This window comes from Grammomys surdaster, unplaced genomic scaffold (assembly GCF_004785775.1).
Source record: "Grammomys surdaster isolate TR1022 unplaced genomic scaffold, NIH_TR_1.0 239, whole genome shotgun sequence".
Lineage (NCBI taxonomy): Eukaryota > Metazoa > Chordata > Mammalia > Rodentia > Muridae > Grammomys > Grammomys surdaster.
The window spans coordinates 5,579,028-5,600,238 of NW_021604684.1; the positions used below are offsets into that span (position 1 = coordinate 5,579,028).

Below are 21,211 nucleotides of genomic sequence, written 5' to 3' on the forward strand. Positions count from 1 at the left end.
TCTCTCTGTCTCTCTCTCTCTGTCTCTCTCTCTCTGTCTCTCTCTCTCTGTCTCTCTCTCTCTCTCTCTCTCTGTCTCTCTCCCTCTCTCTCTCTCTCTTTCTCTCATCACTGCTTTGATCATCCTGCAGTGGCTTGTCCTGCTGTCTTGCTCCAATGAGCAACACCTGTGCCAACAGCAGCCACCTGGCATTACTGAGCTGTTTGCCCCACATCTGGAGAAGAAATATTAGCAACTCCATCAAAAAGCTTCAAGAAATAGCTGGCAAATCCTTTCCAGATGGGGAAATGTTCCCCTGGGCAAAGATGCTCTGATCTCAACCCCTGCCTCTGTGTTAAAGCTGGAGAAAGACTGTGTCGTTCAGTACTGATTCCCCCCAGCAGTGTCCCAAATCAGCTCCACTCAACCTAGCCTGGCCTGCTCTTCTGGTTTCCCAGAAAGCACCTTCCTTCCTGTGTCTCTAAAAATAGATATCTCCAAGTATCTTTTTATCACCAGCAATGATAGCCAACATTTCACTCCATTTGGTCAGCCCTGGCTTAGTGTTAGCTAGAAAAATAGTAACTGATCAATCTTTTAAGCAAGACAACTTGTTAAACTTGGCGTCTTAGTTACTGATTTGAAATGCTAATTGCAAGTAGACGCACATCTGTTTTTGTTTTTATAATATCCATCACTTACTTATAAAAAAAAAAAATTTGACTTCAGCCAGAGTTTCACAGATGCTGAGAAAGTGCTAGGCCTATGATATAGGTCACCAGTCTTTTTTGATGTTGTTGTTTTTGATCCAAAAATGTTTTACTATGTAGCTTAGGTTATCCCCAACTTGCTGTATAGCCCAGGCTGATCTCTGGCTCCTGACGCTCCTGCCCTTTCTTCTGGGGTGCTCGGGTTGCAGGCATATGCCAACATACCTTGTGCTTGTTTGTTTGTGTTTTTTTGGTTTGGTTTACGTTTGTCTGTCTTTCAACACCACATATAATGCTAGGTTAGACAGATAATGTACCCAAAGCTCTGAGTGTCATTATAAACTTAGAGGACAATTTAAAGTTATCAAGAAGAGCTTTGAAGGAGAACACTCAGTCACTAGCTGTTAGTTCTTTTTTAGATGACTAGAATTAATATTAATCACAAGAGATAAAAAAACAAATCTTAGGCTTTAAAGCTCTTGCTTAGAAATTTTTAAAATACTTATAGAAGATCAAACCAGTTTCCATGGGCTAAAATGCATCCCTCTGCATGCCGAAGGTCAAGCGTGACTCTAAGGCAGTAGAAAGTGGGCGGCCCTGAACTTCAAAGCCTGTCAGTAGTCCTTTGCAGCAGAGACAGGAGACTGAAACTCAGGGGAGATTAAATGACTTGCTCGGGGATCACACAACTGGGAAGTGACAGCCAGCACCAAATGCAGGGCTCTCAGTGCTAATCCACTACAACCGATCAGCCTCACACAGTCCAAGTTCCAAACGGCCTTCCCGACCCAACAGTTACCAGACACACAGGCAGAGCAGCAAACTTACCGTATGGAAAGTGGACACCGCCCACTCCTGTCTCCAGGCCTAATGAGGCAGCTGTGGGTAGACTATTCAACTTTACATCTTTATTACATCAAGATGCAGCAATTACTTCCTGGTTATTGTCTTTCTCTTCCCTTCCTGTCTTCTTCCCTATGGTCCCACCATCTCTGTTCCCAACGTTATTCTCAGTTAAGCTAATAAACCAAGATGAAGAGTTGGTACAGTCCCTAAGGTCCTGGAAGTCCTGGAGGTCCTGGTGGTCCTGAAGGCGCCACTTTGTTGACTCTAGGCAGTTGGAATTTTCCAACCTGATGCTGACACAGTTTGACTGTTTTTGTTTTTTGTTTTTGTTTTTTACTTACCCAGCTGAGACATCATGGTCACGTCCTCTTCAGCACAAGAATCAGGAACACACACACCCACACTATAGTCTGTTCCATCCTGGGAAACACAACGCCACAGCACCCTTTAAGGTCAATGTTTGCAGTATATATGCATGCTTACTCATGCATTTATTCATGTGCATGTGCATTTATGTGTATGTGTGCATGGTGTGTGTTTCTATATGTGTATTTATTCTTGTGTGTGTATTCATGTGTGTGTATTTATTTGTGTGTATATGTGTGGTGTGTGTGTCTGTGTATTTATTTGTGTCTGAGCATGTATTTATTCTTGAGTGTGTATAATTATTCATGTGTGTGTATATTTACTCATGTGTGTTTCTGTTTATTTGTGCGTATCTGTGTAGACCAGATAGCCACACAGAGCCTTCTCCCAACATTCTTCACCTTTTTTTTTTTTTTTTTAGCTCAGGTACCCTGAAGCTCATTGATTTCAGCTAGAGCAGCTGGCCAGTGACATTATGGGACCTGCCTGTCTCTGAAACAGCTACCACACACATGCAGACATACCATCCAGAAGCTGGGGTTATAGACCCCACCTAGTCTTTACATGGGTGCTGGGGAATCTACCCAGGGGTCTTCACACTTCTAAAACAGTCACTTCTTTTGCTTTCTGAGGCAGGGTTTCATGTAATTCAAGAAAGTTTCCTAATCCTCCTGCCTCTGTCTCCCCAGTCCCAGGATTACAGTCATGAGCTACCACAGGCATGATTATTTCTAAGGAAGCCTGTCACTGTCCTAGCGTACAGCAGGCAGTTGGGGAGAGCGGCATAAGGGAATCTGTGAAAGACAAAAGGTTTCTGACTTCTCAAGACACAGTCTTGCCTTCCAGGACCTTCCAGGCAAATTCGGAGTATCAGATTCACCCAATGAATTAAGGAGTTCCACAGCGCATTCCTTCCGCCTCCAGGTGAAAGGTCATAAAAACTGCCTCCCCTAAAATCATTTAAAGAGTTATCAACATGCAATTTCTGAGTCACGATTCACATATATAAAATAAGAGATTTTATTTTTTAAAAAATCAATAACTAGAATGCCCTTCTTAATAAAGATAAGCCAGATCATAAATACAAATTTCTGAGCCAGTTCTTCCTACTACACAATGGACATGATGGCGTAGGACTGAACTTCTGCTCTGAATCAAAATCATTCATCTGAAAATGACCCTTACACAGTCATCCTGACCAGAGGCTCGGGGACAACATCCCTGCCTCCATGGCTCACCACTGTAAGGGTCTTTGAGCACTGGGAACAGAGAGATCCTGTTTCCTGTCACTTCAGATCATGGTTTCTAACTAGACAGCAATGTAATTTTATTTCAGTCATGTGTGACACATGTAAAACCTATTTTGCATTTAATGAGAGGTTGAGTGATGTCTATGCTTCTATCTGAACCGTAAAGGATTAAATCAAGTCAACTCCAATCAGTGGGCTATTAAAAACATTCCTTTAATTAAGGACACCATGTTGGGTGAGAATGGGGATGGGAGGTGAATCTGAGAATAGTTAGGGAGGTGGTGGGGGTGATGAATATCAAAATATAGTGTATGAGTATATGATTATATGAAATTCTCAAAAAACAATAAAAATATTATATTCTTTTGATAAGATTGAATGAGCCCTAAAATGATATAGTCAGCTGTATTATTAAGTATCCATGAACTGTAGCTCATCTGCTTGGATAGCCACAAATTCATATACAGAGCTCTGTTTCTGGGGCCAGAGCAATGGATAACTAGATCCCAGACTCCAGACACTGCTCCAGAAATTGATGCAGTCAGGGGCTGGTGCTTAGCAACTGGGTTCAGACTGCCTTGGTTTGATCCACGTTCCTCCAAGTAATAACTAAGTAGAAAGGAATTGAAGTTGGAACTTATTGGCAGGGGATGGTGAGAGATCGGAAAGCCCAAATACAGCAGATTCCGCCCCCATCCCAACAGAGTGGACTGAGATGGGCAATGATCCCCAAGAACATGTATAGAAGATTGTTGTTCAAATTGCTGCCCACCGTTGACCTTGGATCCCCCACTTGAAGGTCTACCAGGAGGTCTTTCCATACAGTGTGGAGGGAGGATTATCTGAACAGCTTACATGGTCTGTAACAAGTGCCTCTTAGGATGTCATTCATTCCAGAGAGACCGAGCACGCTCCCACCAACTATTTAAAATCAAGTTTTAGCTGGGCATGGTGGTGTGCACCTAAAACCCCAACAACTGGAAGGGAGAATCTAGAGCTCTCCCTTCACGACCCCTTTGAGAGGATTGAACAGCCCTTTCATAGGGGGTCAGATATCAGATAGCCTGCATGTCAGATATTTACATTATAATTCATAACAGTGGCAAAATTAGAGTTATGAAGAAGCAACAAAAATAATTTTATGCTTTGGGATCACCACAGCATGAGGAACTAGATTAAAGGGTCATAGCACTAGGAAGGTTGAGAACCACTGGCCTAGAGGATCAACTGCTCACAGTTTAAAGTTAGGGCTTCACTGCAAGCTCCAAGCCGTCATCTCCTATATAGTGAGACCTTGTCTCAGAAAGAAGCAGAAGAGTAAACTAAAATCTAGTTGTCGATTGCTTCCTGTGAGAGCTCTTAACAGTTTCTTTTTGTGGTTTCAGTTAGGGAATACAGTTGATGGAGTACTATGATGTGTCTCTTACAACCTCGTCCTTTGAGCACAAACACACTGAGTTCCCTCCACTCACCTGCAGGATATGAAGCTTGCAGTACTGCCCCCGGAAACTCCCCCTGGGGCTCTGGGTGGAAAGGCACTCGCTGTAGGACCCCAGCCTGTCCACGTTGCCATTAAGAATGTTGCTTCCGAGCTTTCCCACAGAGTCGTACACTGAATGCCAAAGCAGAGGTTTGAAGAATTAGTTTCCCTAGGCTATGCTACTTACAAATGAATTATGAGGATGTGCATTTGAATCCCCAAAGCAAATGTAAAAAGCTTAGCACGGGGGCTTGTGCCTCTAACTATGTGTGTGGGTTTCTGTAGAAGCCAGAGGAAGGCTTTGGGTCCCCCTGAAGCTGGAGATATGGGCAGTTGTGAGCTGCCTGGCATAGGTGCCAGAAATGGAATTCTGGTCCTTTGAAAGGGCTACAAGCGTTCTTAACCACTGAGCCATAGCTAGGTCCTCCTTATTGTTCTTGATGTTCTTAATTTCAGCTCTGTCCAGGCACACCGGCATAGATTTCATTTACCTGTCAGGTTTGGCGTTTCCTGAGCCTCTTTCCTCTTCCCTCCCGGAGAAACCATGACTACTATTTGCCCAAACATTCTTTTCTTTCCTTTGCTATATTTAGTTCTGTTTCTGGGTCCTGTTATCATCCCAGTGTAGCATTTTAATCCCCCGTCTCTGTGTTCTTCCTTTCCTCTCTTTACTTTCCAGCCATTCACCCTTTCCTGATCTATTTTGAGAGGACTAGGATTTGAGCTAGCCTGCCAAATTTTCTTCATCTTTATCCATCTTAATATTTACTCTATGTATTGTGTTTTGATATCAACTGCAATATTTTTACTGTCTTTACTATCTCTTTATATAGAGTTATTTATTTTATATACACAAGTACATTGTTGCTGTCTTCAGACACACCAGAAGAGGGCATTGGAGGGCACTGGATCCCGTTATGGATCCACATGGATTCCCATGTGGGTGCTGGGAATTGAACTCCGGACCTCTGGAAGAGCAGTCAGTGCTCTTAACCGTTGAGCCATCTCTCCAGCCCTATCTTTAATATCTTAACAGTTCTTGGCTTTTCACATACATGTGAATGCATGCTCTGTATTACAATATTCTCTCCTTCGATTTGATCATGCTTATTTGCTTATTTTGAATTCCTTGCCAGCCCACTGACTCCCGTGATTCAGTTCATGTAGCACAGGAATTTACTGAGCCTGTCATTCTCTGTGCTGTAGCCTGCGCACGCTTCTTCCCTTTGTCTGTTGAGTACAGTGAGAGACGTGTAAAGCCAAGCCCCAAGCGGACCTGTTCCTTCAGGATTTTAAGGACTGTAAAGAAAAAAGATTCTAACTATCTTTGAAGGAATGGAAGTACAGCAAAGAGACATTTGTGGAGCTGGAGAGCTGGCTCCTTGGTAAAGAGCACTGGCTTCTCTTCCAGAGGACCCAGGTTCGATTCCCTGCACCCACATGGCAGCTTGCAACTGTCTGTAACTCCAGTTGAAGTCCTCTTCTGGCCTCTTCTTGCAATCCATGTATGTAGTACACAGACATGCAGGCAAAACATGCATAAGCATAAAATTATTTATATATATTATATATAATTTACTTTATTAGTTATTATTATATATCATTATCTATTATATAATTATTAATAATTACATATTATTATATAATATATGGTATTATATATTATATATTATATAATATATATTCTTCTGACATGTGATCCTATCTCTAAATTATTAAAGAGACTCTTGTGACTTGTTCCCCCCTTCAGCTGTCAGACTACTGAGACAATGAACCTCAAGAAATTAGACCTTTCCCAGGAATCTCATTCTGGAAGACAGAAAAGGCTGGAGCCAGAAGGGGTGCTTGCTCCTGGAAAGAGATGAAGCATTGATGACAGTTTGTTAGCCCACCTTGCAGGAGACACTACAGAGAGACAATGCTGATAAACAGGACCATTTTGACCAAGACCCTCAGACATGTGTACCATTTTACCTTCTACTTAAACCTAAACTTCATATCAGGACCCTGAAAATGTTGGGGGAGGGGAGAGCAGGCCACTGGACCTCTTTGTTCCTCTTCCCAATGTGGCCACATTGGATACGTCTCCTTTCTTAGCTCTGCACTGTGAGGTATCTGCCTGTTGAGATCAGTCTATGCCCCGTTCTGAGTTACTCCATATTGAGAGTAAAACAGTGTTCTTTCAGACAGTGCCTTTCAATTTTGCAAGCAGCTTTTTGTTGGGAGCCGACTCTGAGCAGAAAGCAGCCATCTTGAGCCATATACCCTGACAAGAGACTTGTTTTCAACAGCCTACAACAGCTGAGCACACTCTGATAATTATCTTGATATACCCATGATTTCCTTTCAATCAAGGCCAGGCAGTGGTGGCACATGCCTTTAATCCCAGCACTTGAGAGACTCAAGGCGAGACTTGAGGAGAGATATAAAAGGAGAGACTTGAGGAGAGAACAGAGCAGACTCTGTCTCATCTCCAGATCAGACTCTGTCTCCATTCTTCGAGTCTCCATCCCCACTCTCTCTCTTGCTAGGCCCTGACCCTCGGACCGGAGCAGCAGAACGGGCCGTTACAGCTTTTGACTTCATTTTGAGGATGAAGGAAGATTATCCTCCTGAGTGGACAATCAAATGTCTGGATATGCATGAGCACATACACTACACACATGCACACACTGCATACACTCATAGATATGCACACAGATACACACATGCATACACACACATGCACACACTGCATACACACTCATACACACACTGCATACACACACAGATATGCACACAGATACACATACATACATACATACATACATACATACATACATACACACACATACACACACATGGACACACACACAGGACTTCAAGCACAGCATACAATATGCAAGGGCTTCTCACCATACTGACAACAGTTTCTTAGATACAGCTTGACTTACTTACTCCCTCCCTCCTTCCTTCCCTCTCTACTTCCCTCCCTCCTTCCTTTCCTTTTTCCTTCTCCCTTCCTTCCTTCCTTCCTTCCTTCCTTCCTTCCTTCCTTCCTTCCTTCCTTCTTTCCTTCCTCACTTTTTCCCCTTTAAACAAAACAAGGTTTCAATAGATTCCCAGACTGACCTCCAACTAGCTGTGTAGCTGAGAATGACTTAAATTCTAATTCTCCTGCCTCTACCTCTCAAGTGCTGGAATCACAGGTATACACACACACACACACACACACACACACACACACACACACACACACAACTTATTCAGTGCCAGGGCTGCAGCCCAGGCCTTCCTGCAGTTTAGGCAAGCATTCTTCCCTCTGAGATACAGGCTTGGACGAGACTATTTGTCAGGCAATACTAATTCACAACACTTTCAATACTAATTCACAACACTTTCAATACTAATTCACAACACTTGATTTCTCTGGCCACTCTAATCTCTGCTGGACTCCTGAGCAGGGCTTCGTCGGGTCTGCATGCACTGACTTGCCTTCTGGTCTCACGCCCCAGTCGTAGCCAGAGCATTCCCTCTGCTTCATTCTAAAGATGCACCAGGCTAAAACTTGTTGGCTTCCCAGGCTGGGCTGTCCCTCCTCCCAATCTCCTGGCAGGAGCTGAGTCATGTGCAAGTCTGGGCTGAGGACCATCTCTCCCAGGAAGCAATGCAGAGTGTCATACTGAATGATGTATCACTGTGTCCTGTCTGTCTCCCATGAACGTCAGGCTGTGCTCTGCCTTAGTCAGTGTACATCCCAGAAAAGGAACTTTGTAGATGTTGGCTGAATTAAATTAAACTTTGGTAGGGTTAGTCCAAATGCCCACATCTAGCTCCGAAAAATTATTCTCAGGTTTTTCCCTGCATCACAAAATACTCCATGTGTTTGTGTTTGTTACTAATAGACTAGAGTGTTTTGTTTTGTTTTGTTTTGTTTTGTTCTGTTTTGTTTTTCAAGACAGGGTTTAGCCCTGGCTGTCCAGGAACTCACTCTGTAGACTAGGCTGGCCTTGAACTCAGAAATCTGCCTGCCTCTGCCTCCCAAGTGCTGGGATTAAAGGCGTTCATCACCACTGCCCAGCTAGAGTGATTTTCAAATTATGTTTCCCATCACAGGACCTCGAAAGCTCTGCACCCTGAAGTGTAAGGTTGTCAGGGAAAGCACCAGGATGGACAACACTGTTGAGCTCTGTGCCCTTGGGGTGGGGCTTTCAGAGGCCATACCCAGGAGCCCCCAATTCTTCAGTACCCTTTACTTTCTCCTTTCCTCTCCTGATCACCTTGGTGGTTTTCCAGCTGAGCTGCTTGGGCCTACACATTGCATTGATTTCCCTTCTGATCCTGGGCTCAACTGGATCAAACTACCCTTTTCTCAACACCACCCTAATGAGTTTCCATCAAGAACCCAAGGACACTAACTAGGCCATAGGCATAGTCCAGATAGCAATGGAGCATCCTAGAGAGAGAGGGATGGGATGGGACTAAGCACCTAGGACTGCGAGTCTCCACACTTTTTCTGTTTTCGTGTCCCAGTGATTAAGCAACATGTTTCTGTACGCTGTACTGGCTGGCAGATGCTTCCTTCTCCTGTGACAGTGATGGCATGTGTGTATTAAAACGCAGTTTCTGATCTTGTTTTCCCACAGCTCTGGGATCAAGGCCAGTGCCTGGTACAAGTTAGAGAAGCACTCTGCCTGCGGTCCAGCTATTTTTAACAAGATTTTGCTAATTTGCCTAAGAAACTCAAGATCCTCCTGCCTCGGTCCAGAATCAATGTTTGATAGTCATAGAACCTGGAACTTTCTATGGGATCCACTTTATTGCCCTCTCTTTAATAGGAGATTTTTCTTCATTTCTGTGGAGGTGTTGGTCCTGAGCAAAAAAAAAAAAAAAAAAAAAAAAACCTTCCAGACAAACTGCCAGGCGAAACACCTGGGAAAATGGGCATTATCCAGACACTGAAAAATCAGATATTTTGGGTGGTAGCATATCTTGGTTGGTAAAGCCCTTGCCTAGCATCTAGCACACAAAAGGCCCTAGCTTTAATCCCAAGCATGCACACACACACACACTCAAACAATACCACAAAAACACCCATACCTGATGGTAGACTACAATAGGCTTCCTCCCAAAAGATCCTAGCTCAGGTTGGTGCTGCCCTGTGGAGAGTCCACTCTGAACTGCCTCCTCTTAACAGGGTTCCCTACGGGCCTTGGTGTCTAGGAAAGAGTTGAGGCACACAGACAAGATAAAACAATGGCTGCAGGACATAAAGGAGAGAGCCGAAGAGACTGTACAATCAAAATGGGAAACTGGGTGTCCTGTCAGAGTGTAAGCTAAGAGACTTATGGCAGGGATCAGGGACGTGCAGGGTTAAGAAATTTTTTAGAGGAAAAGTGCTGTTTGGGCTGTGTGAGGATGCTAGGAGCAATCAGATGCCAGACATAAGAAGCACTGCAGACTGCTTGGGAGCTCCTGACTGTCAACTGCCCAGCCCCCACTCTGTCTAGAGAATCAAATGGAGTCTGGGGTGTGGCCTCAGCTGTGGACAGCATCAGAAAGGGGCCGGTGTGGGCTTTGAGAAATGATTGAAAGCATACAGCTATAGCTTAGGCCCCGTGTCCCTCGCCAGAGATATACAGGCTTCTGGTTTTCCACTCCAGGTGATAAACCAGCAGAATTTAATTCTGCAGAGTGTCTGGGAGGTCAAAGCAGTCTGCATTAGTTTCTGTCTTCATGTTCTATGGCTGTCTTGACAGTCTTCACACCCAGAGGAGCTTGAAGCTTAGAAATCCGTTCTCTGATCCTGGAGACTAGAAGTCTGAAGCAGGAGCAGGGTCAGTTCTTACCAGAGGCTCTGGGGAGTCTGCTTTCCAGGCCTCTGCTAGCTCCGTGCCAGCACCCGCACTGTTCATTATGTAATGTTCTTCCCTGTGTGTGTGTTTGCATCCAGATCTCCTCTTTTAAGGACAACGATCCTTGTATCAGGATCCACTCTAACCTAGTATTACTGTTTAACTGTCACATTATTTGACTGCTGATAACAGCATAGATGCTAAGTTGTGCATATTGTCACACTCATGAGAACTAAAGGTCAAGGTATAAGCAAGGGTATGTTTTTTGCGTATGCATGCATGTTCATGTGTGTTCAGGTGCACATGTGTGTGTGAATGAATCTACATGGGGGGGGGGCAGGGGACATGCAACCTCGGGTATCATTCCTCAGGCACTGTCCACCTTGCTTAAGACGAGGTCTCTCATTAATCTGGAACTCAACAAATAGACTGGACTTGCCGGAGAATAAACTGCAGCCAGGGATCTCTCTCCTGGTCTTCCCGGCCCTGGAGTTATAAGCACGGTCTATTAAACAAGGTGCTTGCAAGAAAAGTGCTTTCCTCGGCTATCTCCCTGGACTATAGACATATTTTTGTGAAGACACAATTCAACCTACACCTTCCAAGCAGGGATATTATAGTGTATGCTGATACAAAGGACACGTGGCACATAATTAGTTTGCAAGAGCTGCCATAAAAAGATGCCACATGGTACCCTCCCCAACAAGTGCCACACAGCACCTTCACCACCAGGTATACTTTTCCCCAAAGCTCTGCAGATTGTAACATCAAGAATGGCAGTATGGGCAGAGCCAGGTTCTTCTGAGGCTGTTCTTGGTTCAGATGGGCCCAGATACACACCACAGAACTTCACAGTCTTTCCTCCCAGCATGCCTGTGTCCTAACCTGCCATTGGACTAGGACTCTATTTATTTTGTTTCAGCTTAATTGTCTCTGCAGAGACCCCCCCCCCACTACCAAATGCTTGGGGGTAGGATTTCAATATAGGAATTTGGAGAAACACAATTCATTCTATAACACCCACAGATTACAAGTGGAAATGAAATCTATGATACTCCTTAGGTCAAATTCAGAACATTGTCTGAATTGGTTCTCAGAGAGAACCTTCAACAAATTTCTTGTATCTCTTGTAGCCACACCATATGGTTTCTGCTTTTTAGAGAGACTTTGAGTGGAAAGGATGGATTAAAGGGCATGTTCTTCTTCTTTTTTTTTTCTTTTCTTTTTAGCAGCCTGACAAGGCTAGGCAAGTGCTCTACCACTGGGCCATACACCCAGCCTATTCTTACCTATGCTTGGAAAGCTATTTGCTTAGACTGTGTTAGTATGGTGGCAATTGCTGCCATGCTACCACACCTGCCTTCTGCTTCCATGGTCAGGTACATCACAACAACAAGTATAATCCCAATATGAATATCTGTGTATGAGTCTATTATATCCACCTCATATGGCTTTATACAGCTATAATCACCATACAAATCTCAGTGGCTGCTTCATTTGCCTTAATAAGTAACATGAATATGAAGTTGAAACAAGATGTCATGTGTCTGATTGTGACTTGAACAACTTAAGTGCTGCATCCAGTAACAGATTGATCACTAGAGTATTTCTCATTCTTGTTTGTTTGTTTGTTTTGAGGTTGAAAATGTGTTGGCTATAGACAGCACATTAAGTTTAATTTGTATTCTTAACAATGGCTCCATCAATTCTTTCAGTCCAGTCAATGAAACAATAAGCAAGTTCTGACTTGTAACAGCTGCTAAAGTCCTTTCTAAAGTGCTGACTCTGCCTCCCAGTATGATGTCCCTGACCGACCAACTGTGGAGGTGGAAGGCAGGTGTGGTAGCACAGCAGGGATTGCCACCATACTAACACAGTATCCCCTCAGGCCCTGGTATGTCATCCAGTGGCACACAGCCTATGCCCATCCCCATCTCTGGGCATTGGATTGGAGAAGGTGTTTTAAAATGTAATTATGCAATAAAGGCACAAAGAATAACCAAGACACCTGTGTCCCCATCACGCTGCTTGAAACAAATAACCACAACCAGTTCATATCCCACCCTCTCCATCACTGCCTAGTCACCCTGGAGGACTAGATGTGGACACCTTCATTTTGCATACCTTAGATTATTGGTGTTGCGCCTTCCCTCCAGTCCTGCATGCCTGTCTTAACACTTGGACTACATGCTTTTAGCAGCAGACAACTTTAATTTGCGTAATTGATCCAAATGTAGAACTTTGGTGGTCTATCTCCTCTGGATGCTATTTCTCTGGCTAGATCTGTATTGAGAGATGTACCTCTCATCCTTTCCTGTGGTAGCATTTTGATGTGGTCTTTTCTTGTTTCTTTCCTTTTTTTTTGGTTTGTTTTTTTGAGACAGGGTTTCTCTGTGTAGCCCTGGCTGTCCTGGAACTCACTCTGTAGACCAGGCTACCAGGCTAGCCTCAAACTCTCGAACTCAGAAATCCACCTGCCTCTACCTCCCAAGTGCTGGGATTAAAGACGTGCGCCACCACTGCCCAGCTGTTTCTTTCCTTTTTAAAAAGATCTATTTTATTTGTATGAGTGCTCTAGCTGCATGTACACCTACATGCCAGAAGAGAGAGCATTGGATCCCGTTATAGATAGTTGTGAGCCACGATATGGTTCCTGGAAATTGAACTCAGGATCTCTGGCAGAGCAGACAGTAACCTGAGTCATCCGAATCACTGAGCCCTCTTTCTTGTTTCTTTTGTGGTTGCTTATTTTAGGCAATGATCAAAGGTAAAGATTTGGTGATTCGAGAGCCTTCTCCCAGAGTACTAGCCTTCATGGTACCAGAAGATGCCATACAAGCTTCCAAAGGAGAAAGGTAACCATCACTCCTACCCAGCTACGATACCCAAGAACCACAACATCAACCATCATGGCAGGATAACCCTCAGGGGTAGTGATGAGATGTATACCTTGGCAGTAACCAACAGCTCTCTAATTGGATTTAAGACCTGCTCAAAAGAAGGGAAATCATACCTAGTCCTGGAAACCTAGCCAACCACTCACTGCTAGTGAAGTCATGGATCTCGGAAGAAAACCTACAACCACCTCTTTACTAAACCAACATAATACATTCTAAATATTTGTGTTTAAAGCTGTATCATTTTCATCCTTCATCAAGGAACTTCTCTTTGTAATAAAGGGAGATTTTTTTTTAAAAAAAAAAAAAGACCATCAAAATGCAGAGTTGTGGAGCCTGGAAGCAACAGATTCATCTACAATATGATTTCCAAACCTAAGGCTCTGGGATCGCCGTGGAAATGGTGCAGGGAGATTGTAAGAGCTAGGGGATCAGGGAGTTTGCTATGAGATTGCATCTCCTGGTGATGGCAGAAGCTATGCCCATGAATTCCCACCAACAGGGCAAACAAGGAGTGAGATAAGCAAGGATGATCTCATCAACAGGCTAAAGCCGTCTTAACCCTACACAAAGAACTATAAGCAACTAGGAAGTATTGCAGGCAGAAGAAATGCTCTTCCCCAGGGAAAAGCACACCAATGGCTATCCAATGCCAAATGGTCAGCCCTCAGAACATACACACAAATAACATCATGCAGACAGAGAAGGTTGTATTTGTGTATTTAGGGATATGTATATGTGGACAGAGAGAGGGAAGGGGTTTTGAGATCAGGTGAGATAGGCTCAAACCTTATTCCTCCAACTTATTTCATAAAACCTTTTACATCTCTATGACTTTATTTCCTCTTTCACAAAGTAGACAGCACTGTCTCTCCCCTCCCACAGAGGGGATTTGAAGAGCCCAAAAGGGACAATTCCTATTCAAGTTTCTAAAGGTGCCCAAGTACTTCTTACGCCCAAGTACTCACTCTTCATTCTTCTTATTGTCCCTCTGTAGGTCCATCAGGAAAATCCTAATGAACACCAAGGACAATAGCCCATTCTGTGCTCAAAAGTCTCAGACGAATGTCAAAGCAACTGTGCCAAGTCACAGCAACAACAGAGAGATATTTGTCTGCTACAGTAAACGGACAGTCATCCATCCATTCACAGAGGTAGTCAGTTCCTTTTTGAACCATTTATTTGGGAGAATTTTGTGTATGTGTGGGGGTAGGGATGTTCTTGTGTATGCAGGTGTCTGTGTGAGCATAAATATGAAGACCAAAAGTCTTTGTGTTGTCCCTTAAGAGCCATCCAGCTCCCTCACTGGCCTGGGACTCACTGATCAGGGTATACTGGCAGTCCAGCAAACCTCAAGAATCTACCTGTCTCTGTTTCTCTAACATGGGGATTACCACGGTGGACAACCACACCCAGCTTTCTTGTGTGGGTGCTGGGGGTTAAGCTTAGGTCTACCTGCCTACAAGGTAAAACACCTTATAACAGATTTGTCTCCTAAGCCTGAGAAATTTCTACTTTCATGAAAAGAAAAACAAAGATTTTAAATTTCCAGGTACCTCTAGACAGAACATGAGTAACGCATGGGTAGAGAAACGGGGCCAACAGTGTTCGTGTGTCTGTGACTGTTGATGGCTATGTGCTGCTGTCTCTATACCAGAAAGTTGTGCCTGCTGTCAGGCCTTCTGGAGTCTCTTGGCTCCTTGCCTGACTTGGTTGCAACATCCCCTATCATTATTACCAAGTATTGTTATGAAACACAATCAATCCCAAAACAGGACTTAACTAATCTATTGAATTACCTGCATTTATATTTTGTCACCATTTCATCAAATCCTGGGATATCTGACCCAGTGTAGAACAAGATTTGCTTCAAATGTTATGGTATTTTGAATTATCCGAGTGTTCTATTTTTATTCTCTATTATAATATAGATGGTTTTAAATACAGAAGTGGCCATGCATTTCTAAATGGAAACGGCTATGTTAACCTAACTGGCTTTTAAAAGAGTCTTCACATTTTTCTTGTTCGTGATTTCCATTAGCAACAACAATGAATCCCATTCCAAGAGAGGTACCCTGTTGAAAACTAATTTGGCTTCAGTCCGTGCTCTGGCAGAAAGGTATGCATATAGATTTGAGAAACACACAAAAATCAAATTGCAACTATCTCAAGTCCAGACAAAGCACACACACAAAGAGGTCTCACTGCTTGCCTGAGCTCATGCATTTTTCCAGTGCATACCTTAGCGTCTACTATCAGCATAAGAGCAGATACGCTCTGTGCGCTGGGTACCCTAAATAAGAAAGCAACTTACTACCAAAAGCAGATCAAATGTCTCAAAAGAGGAATAACCCCAGACATGTCTTGCAAAGTAAAAAACGCTATTGATTTCATTAAAGGGTACAGTATGCAGGAGCAATTCTTTCATTACAATGGCACTTCTAGACTAGCTTTACAGCCTTCTGCTGTGATGACCCGCCCCCATCACAGCTTTCTCATCTGTTTCCTGCTTGGTGTCCTTGCAAATTCTCATGGGTTAGTCTAGCATGCTTCTAGCAAATACTGCAGACGGCTCTGTGCTCAGCTACCCAGTGGAACAGAGAAACCTACTTACTTCTCAGAGCGTATTCTTTGGGCTTCAGTGAATTCAGATCAGAAAGGAATTCATCAGTATCTTGTATGCACTTGAAAGAAATGTTTCTTGCAGGAGAAACAAAAAGGAACAGAGCGTGCAGGCAAGCTAGCAAAGTGAAGGCCCCCATTTCTCAAGCTGTCAGGGTCAGCCTTCCCTTCGTAGACAAAGAGCCTAATATTTATGAAGCTGTTGTCTATAATGTGTTGGGGTAAATGAGACGCCTCTCACCCCTTAACAAGCAAAGAGACAAACCGCATCTCCTCAGCCACCTGCAAAGCGGACAGATAAACCATGGAAACCAGTTTATATACAATTTGTTATTGTTGAGTGGGTCAGGCTGAGGATGTGGTACCATTGGCCACCTGGCTCCCTTTAGTTATGCAGATTAACATGTCCAGCTCACAAGAATCAGACTCTGGTTCTCTCTGGATAAATGGTCTTGTACGTTCCTCTGGGTTTAAAAACAAAAACACGTTGATGATATGAAGCAGCAATATTTGGGGTTTGCCTAAGAATGATGATAAATCCAGCCTGTAAAATGACTGGCAGAACGGTAAAGAAAGCAGGGCCATCATCAAAGGTTATACAACTCTTCACAGATTTACTGAACTCTGAAAGCAGTGTCAGCTTGGGAGTGACGCAAGTGCCCATGGGAAGGAGTTCTTGCTCCAGGCAGATGTACTCACACCCACACACAAAGGTTCAGAACACACATCCGGGAGAGGAAGTGATGCTGACTCTTCACTGTGCTCTAAGAAAACAGAGAGTGTGGACCACAAGGTAAACAGTCTCGCTCCAGAAAGGCTGTCTTTAAATAGTAACTGCTGCATCTTCTCTTGAAGGGCCACACGTCCGCACACCTTGTTTACGCTGCAGAAATACATCCTGTGGGTGGTAGCTGTGACTCAGTTGCACATTCTGCTAATGCTTAGAGCATCTTCTGGTACCCTACAGGCTGTGGGTCTTGCCTCAAAACAATGCACACATGTGTACACATATACAGGCACAGACTCTCTCCAGTGTCCCTTTGAGTCCTTTGTTCTCTCAGGATACCCTATCTGGAGAATTCTCAGCAGCCTCCCCAGAAGCTATATACTTTTTTTCTTTTCTTTTTCTGTTCTTTTTTTTAAGTTTAAGTATAACGCTTATGCCTGGGCATGATGATACATGTTTTAAATGCCAGGACTTGGGAGGCAGATGCAAGTAGATCTGTGAGTTCAAGGCCATTCTGGTTTATATGGCGTATAATGAGACTGTCTGAAAAATAAAATAAAAAAGGTTGTGTGTGTGTGGTGTATACTCACAGTGTGCACACATGTAGAGGTCAACAGGCAATTTTGATGGAGTCTATTCTCTTCTTTCACCTTTATGTGGGATCCAGGGATCATAATCAGGTTGTCAGACTTCTATGTTAAGCACATCACCCTCTGAACCTCTGACAGTCAGTTCCTACTTAATCTTTAAGTCACTGTTAGCTCCTCTGGGAAACCCTCCTGGGTTTCCCCCCAGGTAAAAATAGGGCAAGAGAACAACCATTTTCTGTACTACCCACTGGCTTTGTATACTCACTGGTCCACATGACAAGGTTTACTCTACAGCTGTGTCAGATGCTGGTATGATATGTAAAATTCATTTTTGGCATGGGTCTGGGGGTTGCACCTAGGGTATCATGCCTGTTGAGCAAGCGCTCTCCTGGTGGGCTCTCTTTTTACCTTTTATATTGAGGCAGGATCTTCCCAAGTTGCCCTGACTGCCCTTGAACTCACTGTGTAGCCTACACAGCTCTCGGATGGCAGCCCACTTTCCTCGTTCTCCCAAGTAGCTGAATACCTTGCACCATGTAGACCAGGCAGGATAGCGTAGAATCCTAGCCCTGAAGAGATAGAGGTAGGTGGATCAGATGTTCAAGGCCAGCCTAGCTACATGAAACAGTCTCAACAAACAAAAAAAGAAACCTTACTTTTGGATAACTGAAAGTTTAAGATCCTTCGGATGTTTGTCCCAACTCCTTAAAAAAAATAAAATAAAATTATGACTAGTCAAAGTTTAAGGGAACTCAGTCATTTCACAAGGATATTTTAGGCTCCTGATTTATGCAAGACATGGGGCTGGCCACAGAAATAGAACAGGAAAGCAAATATTGCCTTCCTTTCCTGCCAATAGGCCTTCATCATTTCCTGTCTCAGCAAGCATCAGCTGACTAAAGCTCTGAATGCCAAGGTCACTTCCTTCTAGAGATGGCTATGCAAACGAAAGGATCTCATCCTTTGGCGGTGGGTTGGGGAAAACAAGGATCTGCCATGGCTGAATAAAGTACATGTTGTTGTGAAAGAGAAAGTGTAGCTGGTTTTACTGCTCTGGGATGGGGGACATGAGAAAAGATGGGTCTTTGTATTTGGGAGAAAGCAGAGCTGTGGAAAAACTGAGAAAGCTCATGTAGAGTGTGACAGACAGCAAATAGACAACTAGCATCAGGCAGGGATGATGGGGGGGGAGCAAAATAACCCAGCACAAAGGGGGAGGTTAGTGCAGCAGATGTGTGCAGCTGGCCGGCATGTTTCATTCATTCATTCATTTGGTTATGAATTCATTCTTCAATACAAGTTCTTGCTAAATGGCCCAGAATAGTCCATGATGCTCCTGTCTCAAGTGCTAGGATTTCAAGCCTGCAATACAACCACCCACTGGCAGCAAGGGAAATAGCAAAGGCTCTTGTAGCAGAGCTATAGAGAAAGATATGGAAAGCTTTCCTAAAAGTAACTAGGGAAGAGCATTGCAGAGAAAGGATCAGCAAGGGCAAGCCTGGGATGGGACCATGAGGGCTGTACGCAAAGAAGGAGAGAGGAAGCAGTGGGGGATGAGACTCTTCCAGTGACAGGATGTGGGGGAAGGAGATGAGGATCAACCTCACTTCCAGTCACTGTGATGAGTCTCTTCTAAAATAGCCAGCATCCGTATGTTGGTTGGTGGGAGTCTTATTCAGAGGCCAGCCCACAATGTGGGCATCCAAGTTGGTTCTGAAGATCCCTTTAAGAATTTATTTGTGTGTGTGTGTGTGTGTATGTGCATGGGAGTGCAGGTGCCCATGGAGAGCAGGAGAGGAGGTGTCAAGTCTCCCCCTGAAGCTGCTATGTAAAAGCCACCCAACATATAATGCCAGGAGCCAAACTCAAGTCCCCAACTCTTAACCACAGAGCCATCTCTCCAACCTCAGCTTATGGATCTCTTAAAGGCAGCCAGCCTCTTTCTCTCTGACCAAACAATGGTAGCCACCACAACCATGGCCAGCATTATGAATACATTTTAAATGCCCTTGCTTTTAAAGGAGGAAAATGAGGGCCGGGTGAGTGGTCCAAATCTGCCTCTTGCCAAGATACACACTACAGCAGGCCCATAGTGCAGCTCTGCTTCGCTGGTCCTTGTCAACCTCACACTGTCCCATCCAATCAGCAGGCCTGAGCCCACCCTGTTCTCAGCCACACACGATACTCTCAGAAGTAACTGGTCTCATTAAGTCTGACATGATGTGAAGATGTGAGAATAGCTTGAACTAAGCCTAGGATTTCTGGAACCGAGAGACATGTCTGTCATGGGGGACTCTAAATACAGAATTTTCCAACATAGTCTTACAAACATGGCGGCTGTTCTTGTGTTTAGAGACAGATGTGACATGGCAGGACACTGAGAGAAAAGCTCCAAGATCAGCAGCATGCTGCAGAAACAGCAAGCTAAACAACAGTTCCTCTAAGGTTCCTTTAAACATCTCGAGCGAGCAATATAAGCAGGGTCGTGTCGTGACTCAGAGATACCCTTACAAATGGAACTTGGAAGCTGGTCAAGAATGTTTTTTTCTGGGAATTTCTGTTCTACTTCCTCAAGTTAAAAAAAAAAATGCCCACATGGGGCAAGGAGGATATAATTCCAGGACAAACCTGGTGATCTGATACCTCGTTCCATCCTCTGCCTACCTGGAAGGATACTTACTACACATGCTGGCAAACAGGCAGCCTCCAGCCTATGTCCTCTTCAACACCTTCATTCTGGCAATGGATAGATACGGCCTGCTCATACCATGCTTGCTACTGAGGGGCCCTGTTCCATGGCTGCCTGCCCAGAACTGCTTAGCCTTCTCATGCCTAAGGGTAGATCTTCACTTGGCTAGCCCCTGAGTTCCTCAATAGCCTTGTTCCAGCACACAGCTTTGTAGAATCTTTCTGAATTCTCTTAAGGTTAAACCATTCTGGGACTGAGGTGCTGGCTCAGTGGTTAAGAGCACATTCTGCTCCTGCAGAGGACCTGAGTTAGATACTCAGCACCCATGTCAGGTGGCTCAAGGTCACATAGGACTCCAACTCCTGGGGATCCCATGTCTTCTTCTGGTCCCCATAGGCACTGACTGCATTCATAGTACAAACCCATATATGTAGATATAATTGATTGTAAAGTTAAATTACGATTTTAAACTATCACTAAAGTTAAGCCTTTTCTGTAATGCTGTGTCCTATTGGGAAATTTACTTGAAAATTTACAAGATCGAAGCCAGACACCCCAGATCTGCCCTTCCAAAGAAGATGGAGAACATCAGTGAGTAGAGGCTCAGAAGAAAATGTGAGCTGGTTATACACATTTCATCACAGACTATATCAAGGGGGTATAAGGTTTTGTTTGAGACAGGGTCTCATTCTGTGGAGCACAGGCTGACTTTGAAATCATTATAGCCCAGATCAGCTGTAAAAACTGTGGCTATCTTCTTGCCTAAGCCTTCCACATTCCGGAATGAGGTTTAGTATGACAAATGCATACTAATGTACTCACCAGAACCCATTAGGACTTCGGAGAGGGTTAAAATAGACATGAAAAGAGAACACATAGGGAAAACTGACAGTAACTGTGTCTCAAATTTAGCCTCATGTCCAAGTCACATGGACCAAGGCCCATGGATTTAGAATGCGTGTGTTGGGGGTAGCGCTAACTATAGAACTGGCAAGCCCACAAGTTCCTCGGGAGAGAATCGTGTACTGCTCTACATTTCCCTCTTAGAGCTGCTCTTAGTCCACAGGTTTCGGTTGTTTTCCTTTTCATGTATCCAGATTCCTAGTTTCTTTCTTTTTTTTTTTTTTATTTCTAACTGGCTATTTCAAGGCTTCTATGACTACCTTCATGAGCTGTGGCCAGGAAAGACACTTGCTGTTCTCAGTCCTTCTGAACTTGTTC

The 21,211-nt window shown here is 44.0% G+C and overlaps 1 protein-coding gene across 1 annotated transcript in view; it reads right to left on the reverse strand.

Annotated features, from left to right (window-relative positions):
• LOC114626707 (O-acyltransferase like protein) overlaps positions 1 to 16,124 on the reverse strand; it is a 48,400-nt gene extending 32,276 nt beyond the window's left edge. The window contains exons 1-3 of the mRNA XM_028774190.1: positions 15,977 to 16,124; positions 4,624 to 4,763; positions 1,877 to 1,955 (exon numbers count right to left, since the gene is read on the reverse strand). Coding sequence (XP_028630023.1) covers positions 1,877 to 1,955; positions 4,624 to 4,763; positions 15,977 to 16,124 — 367 coding nt within the window. The remainder of the gene's footprint in view (positions 1 to 1,876; positions 1,956 to 4,623; positions 4,764 to 15,976) is intronic.
• Positions 16,125 to 21,211: the final 5,087 nt, after the last annotated feature.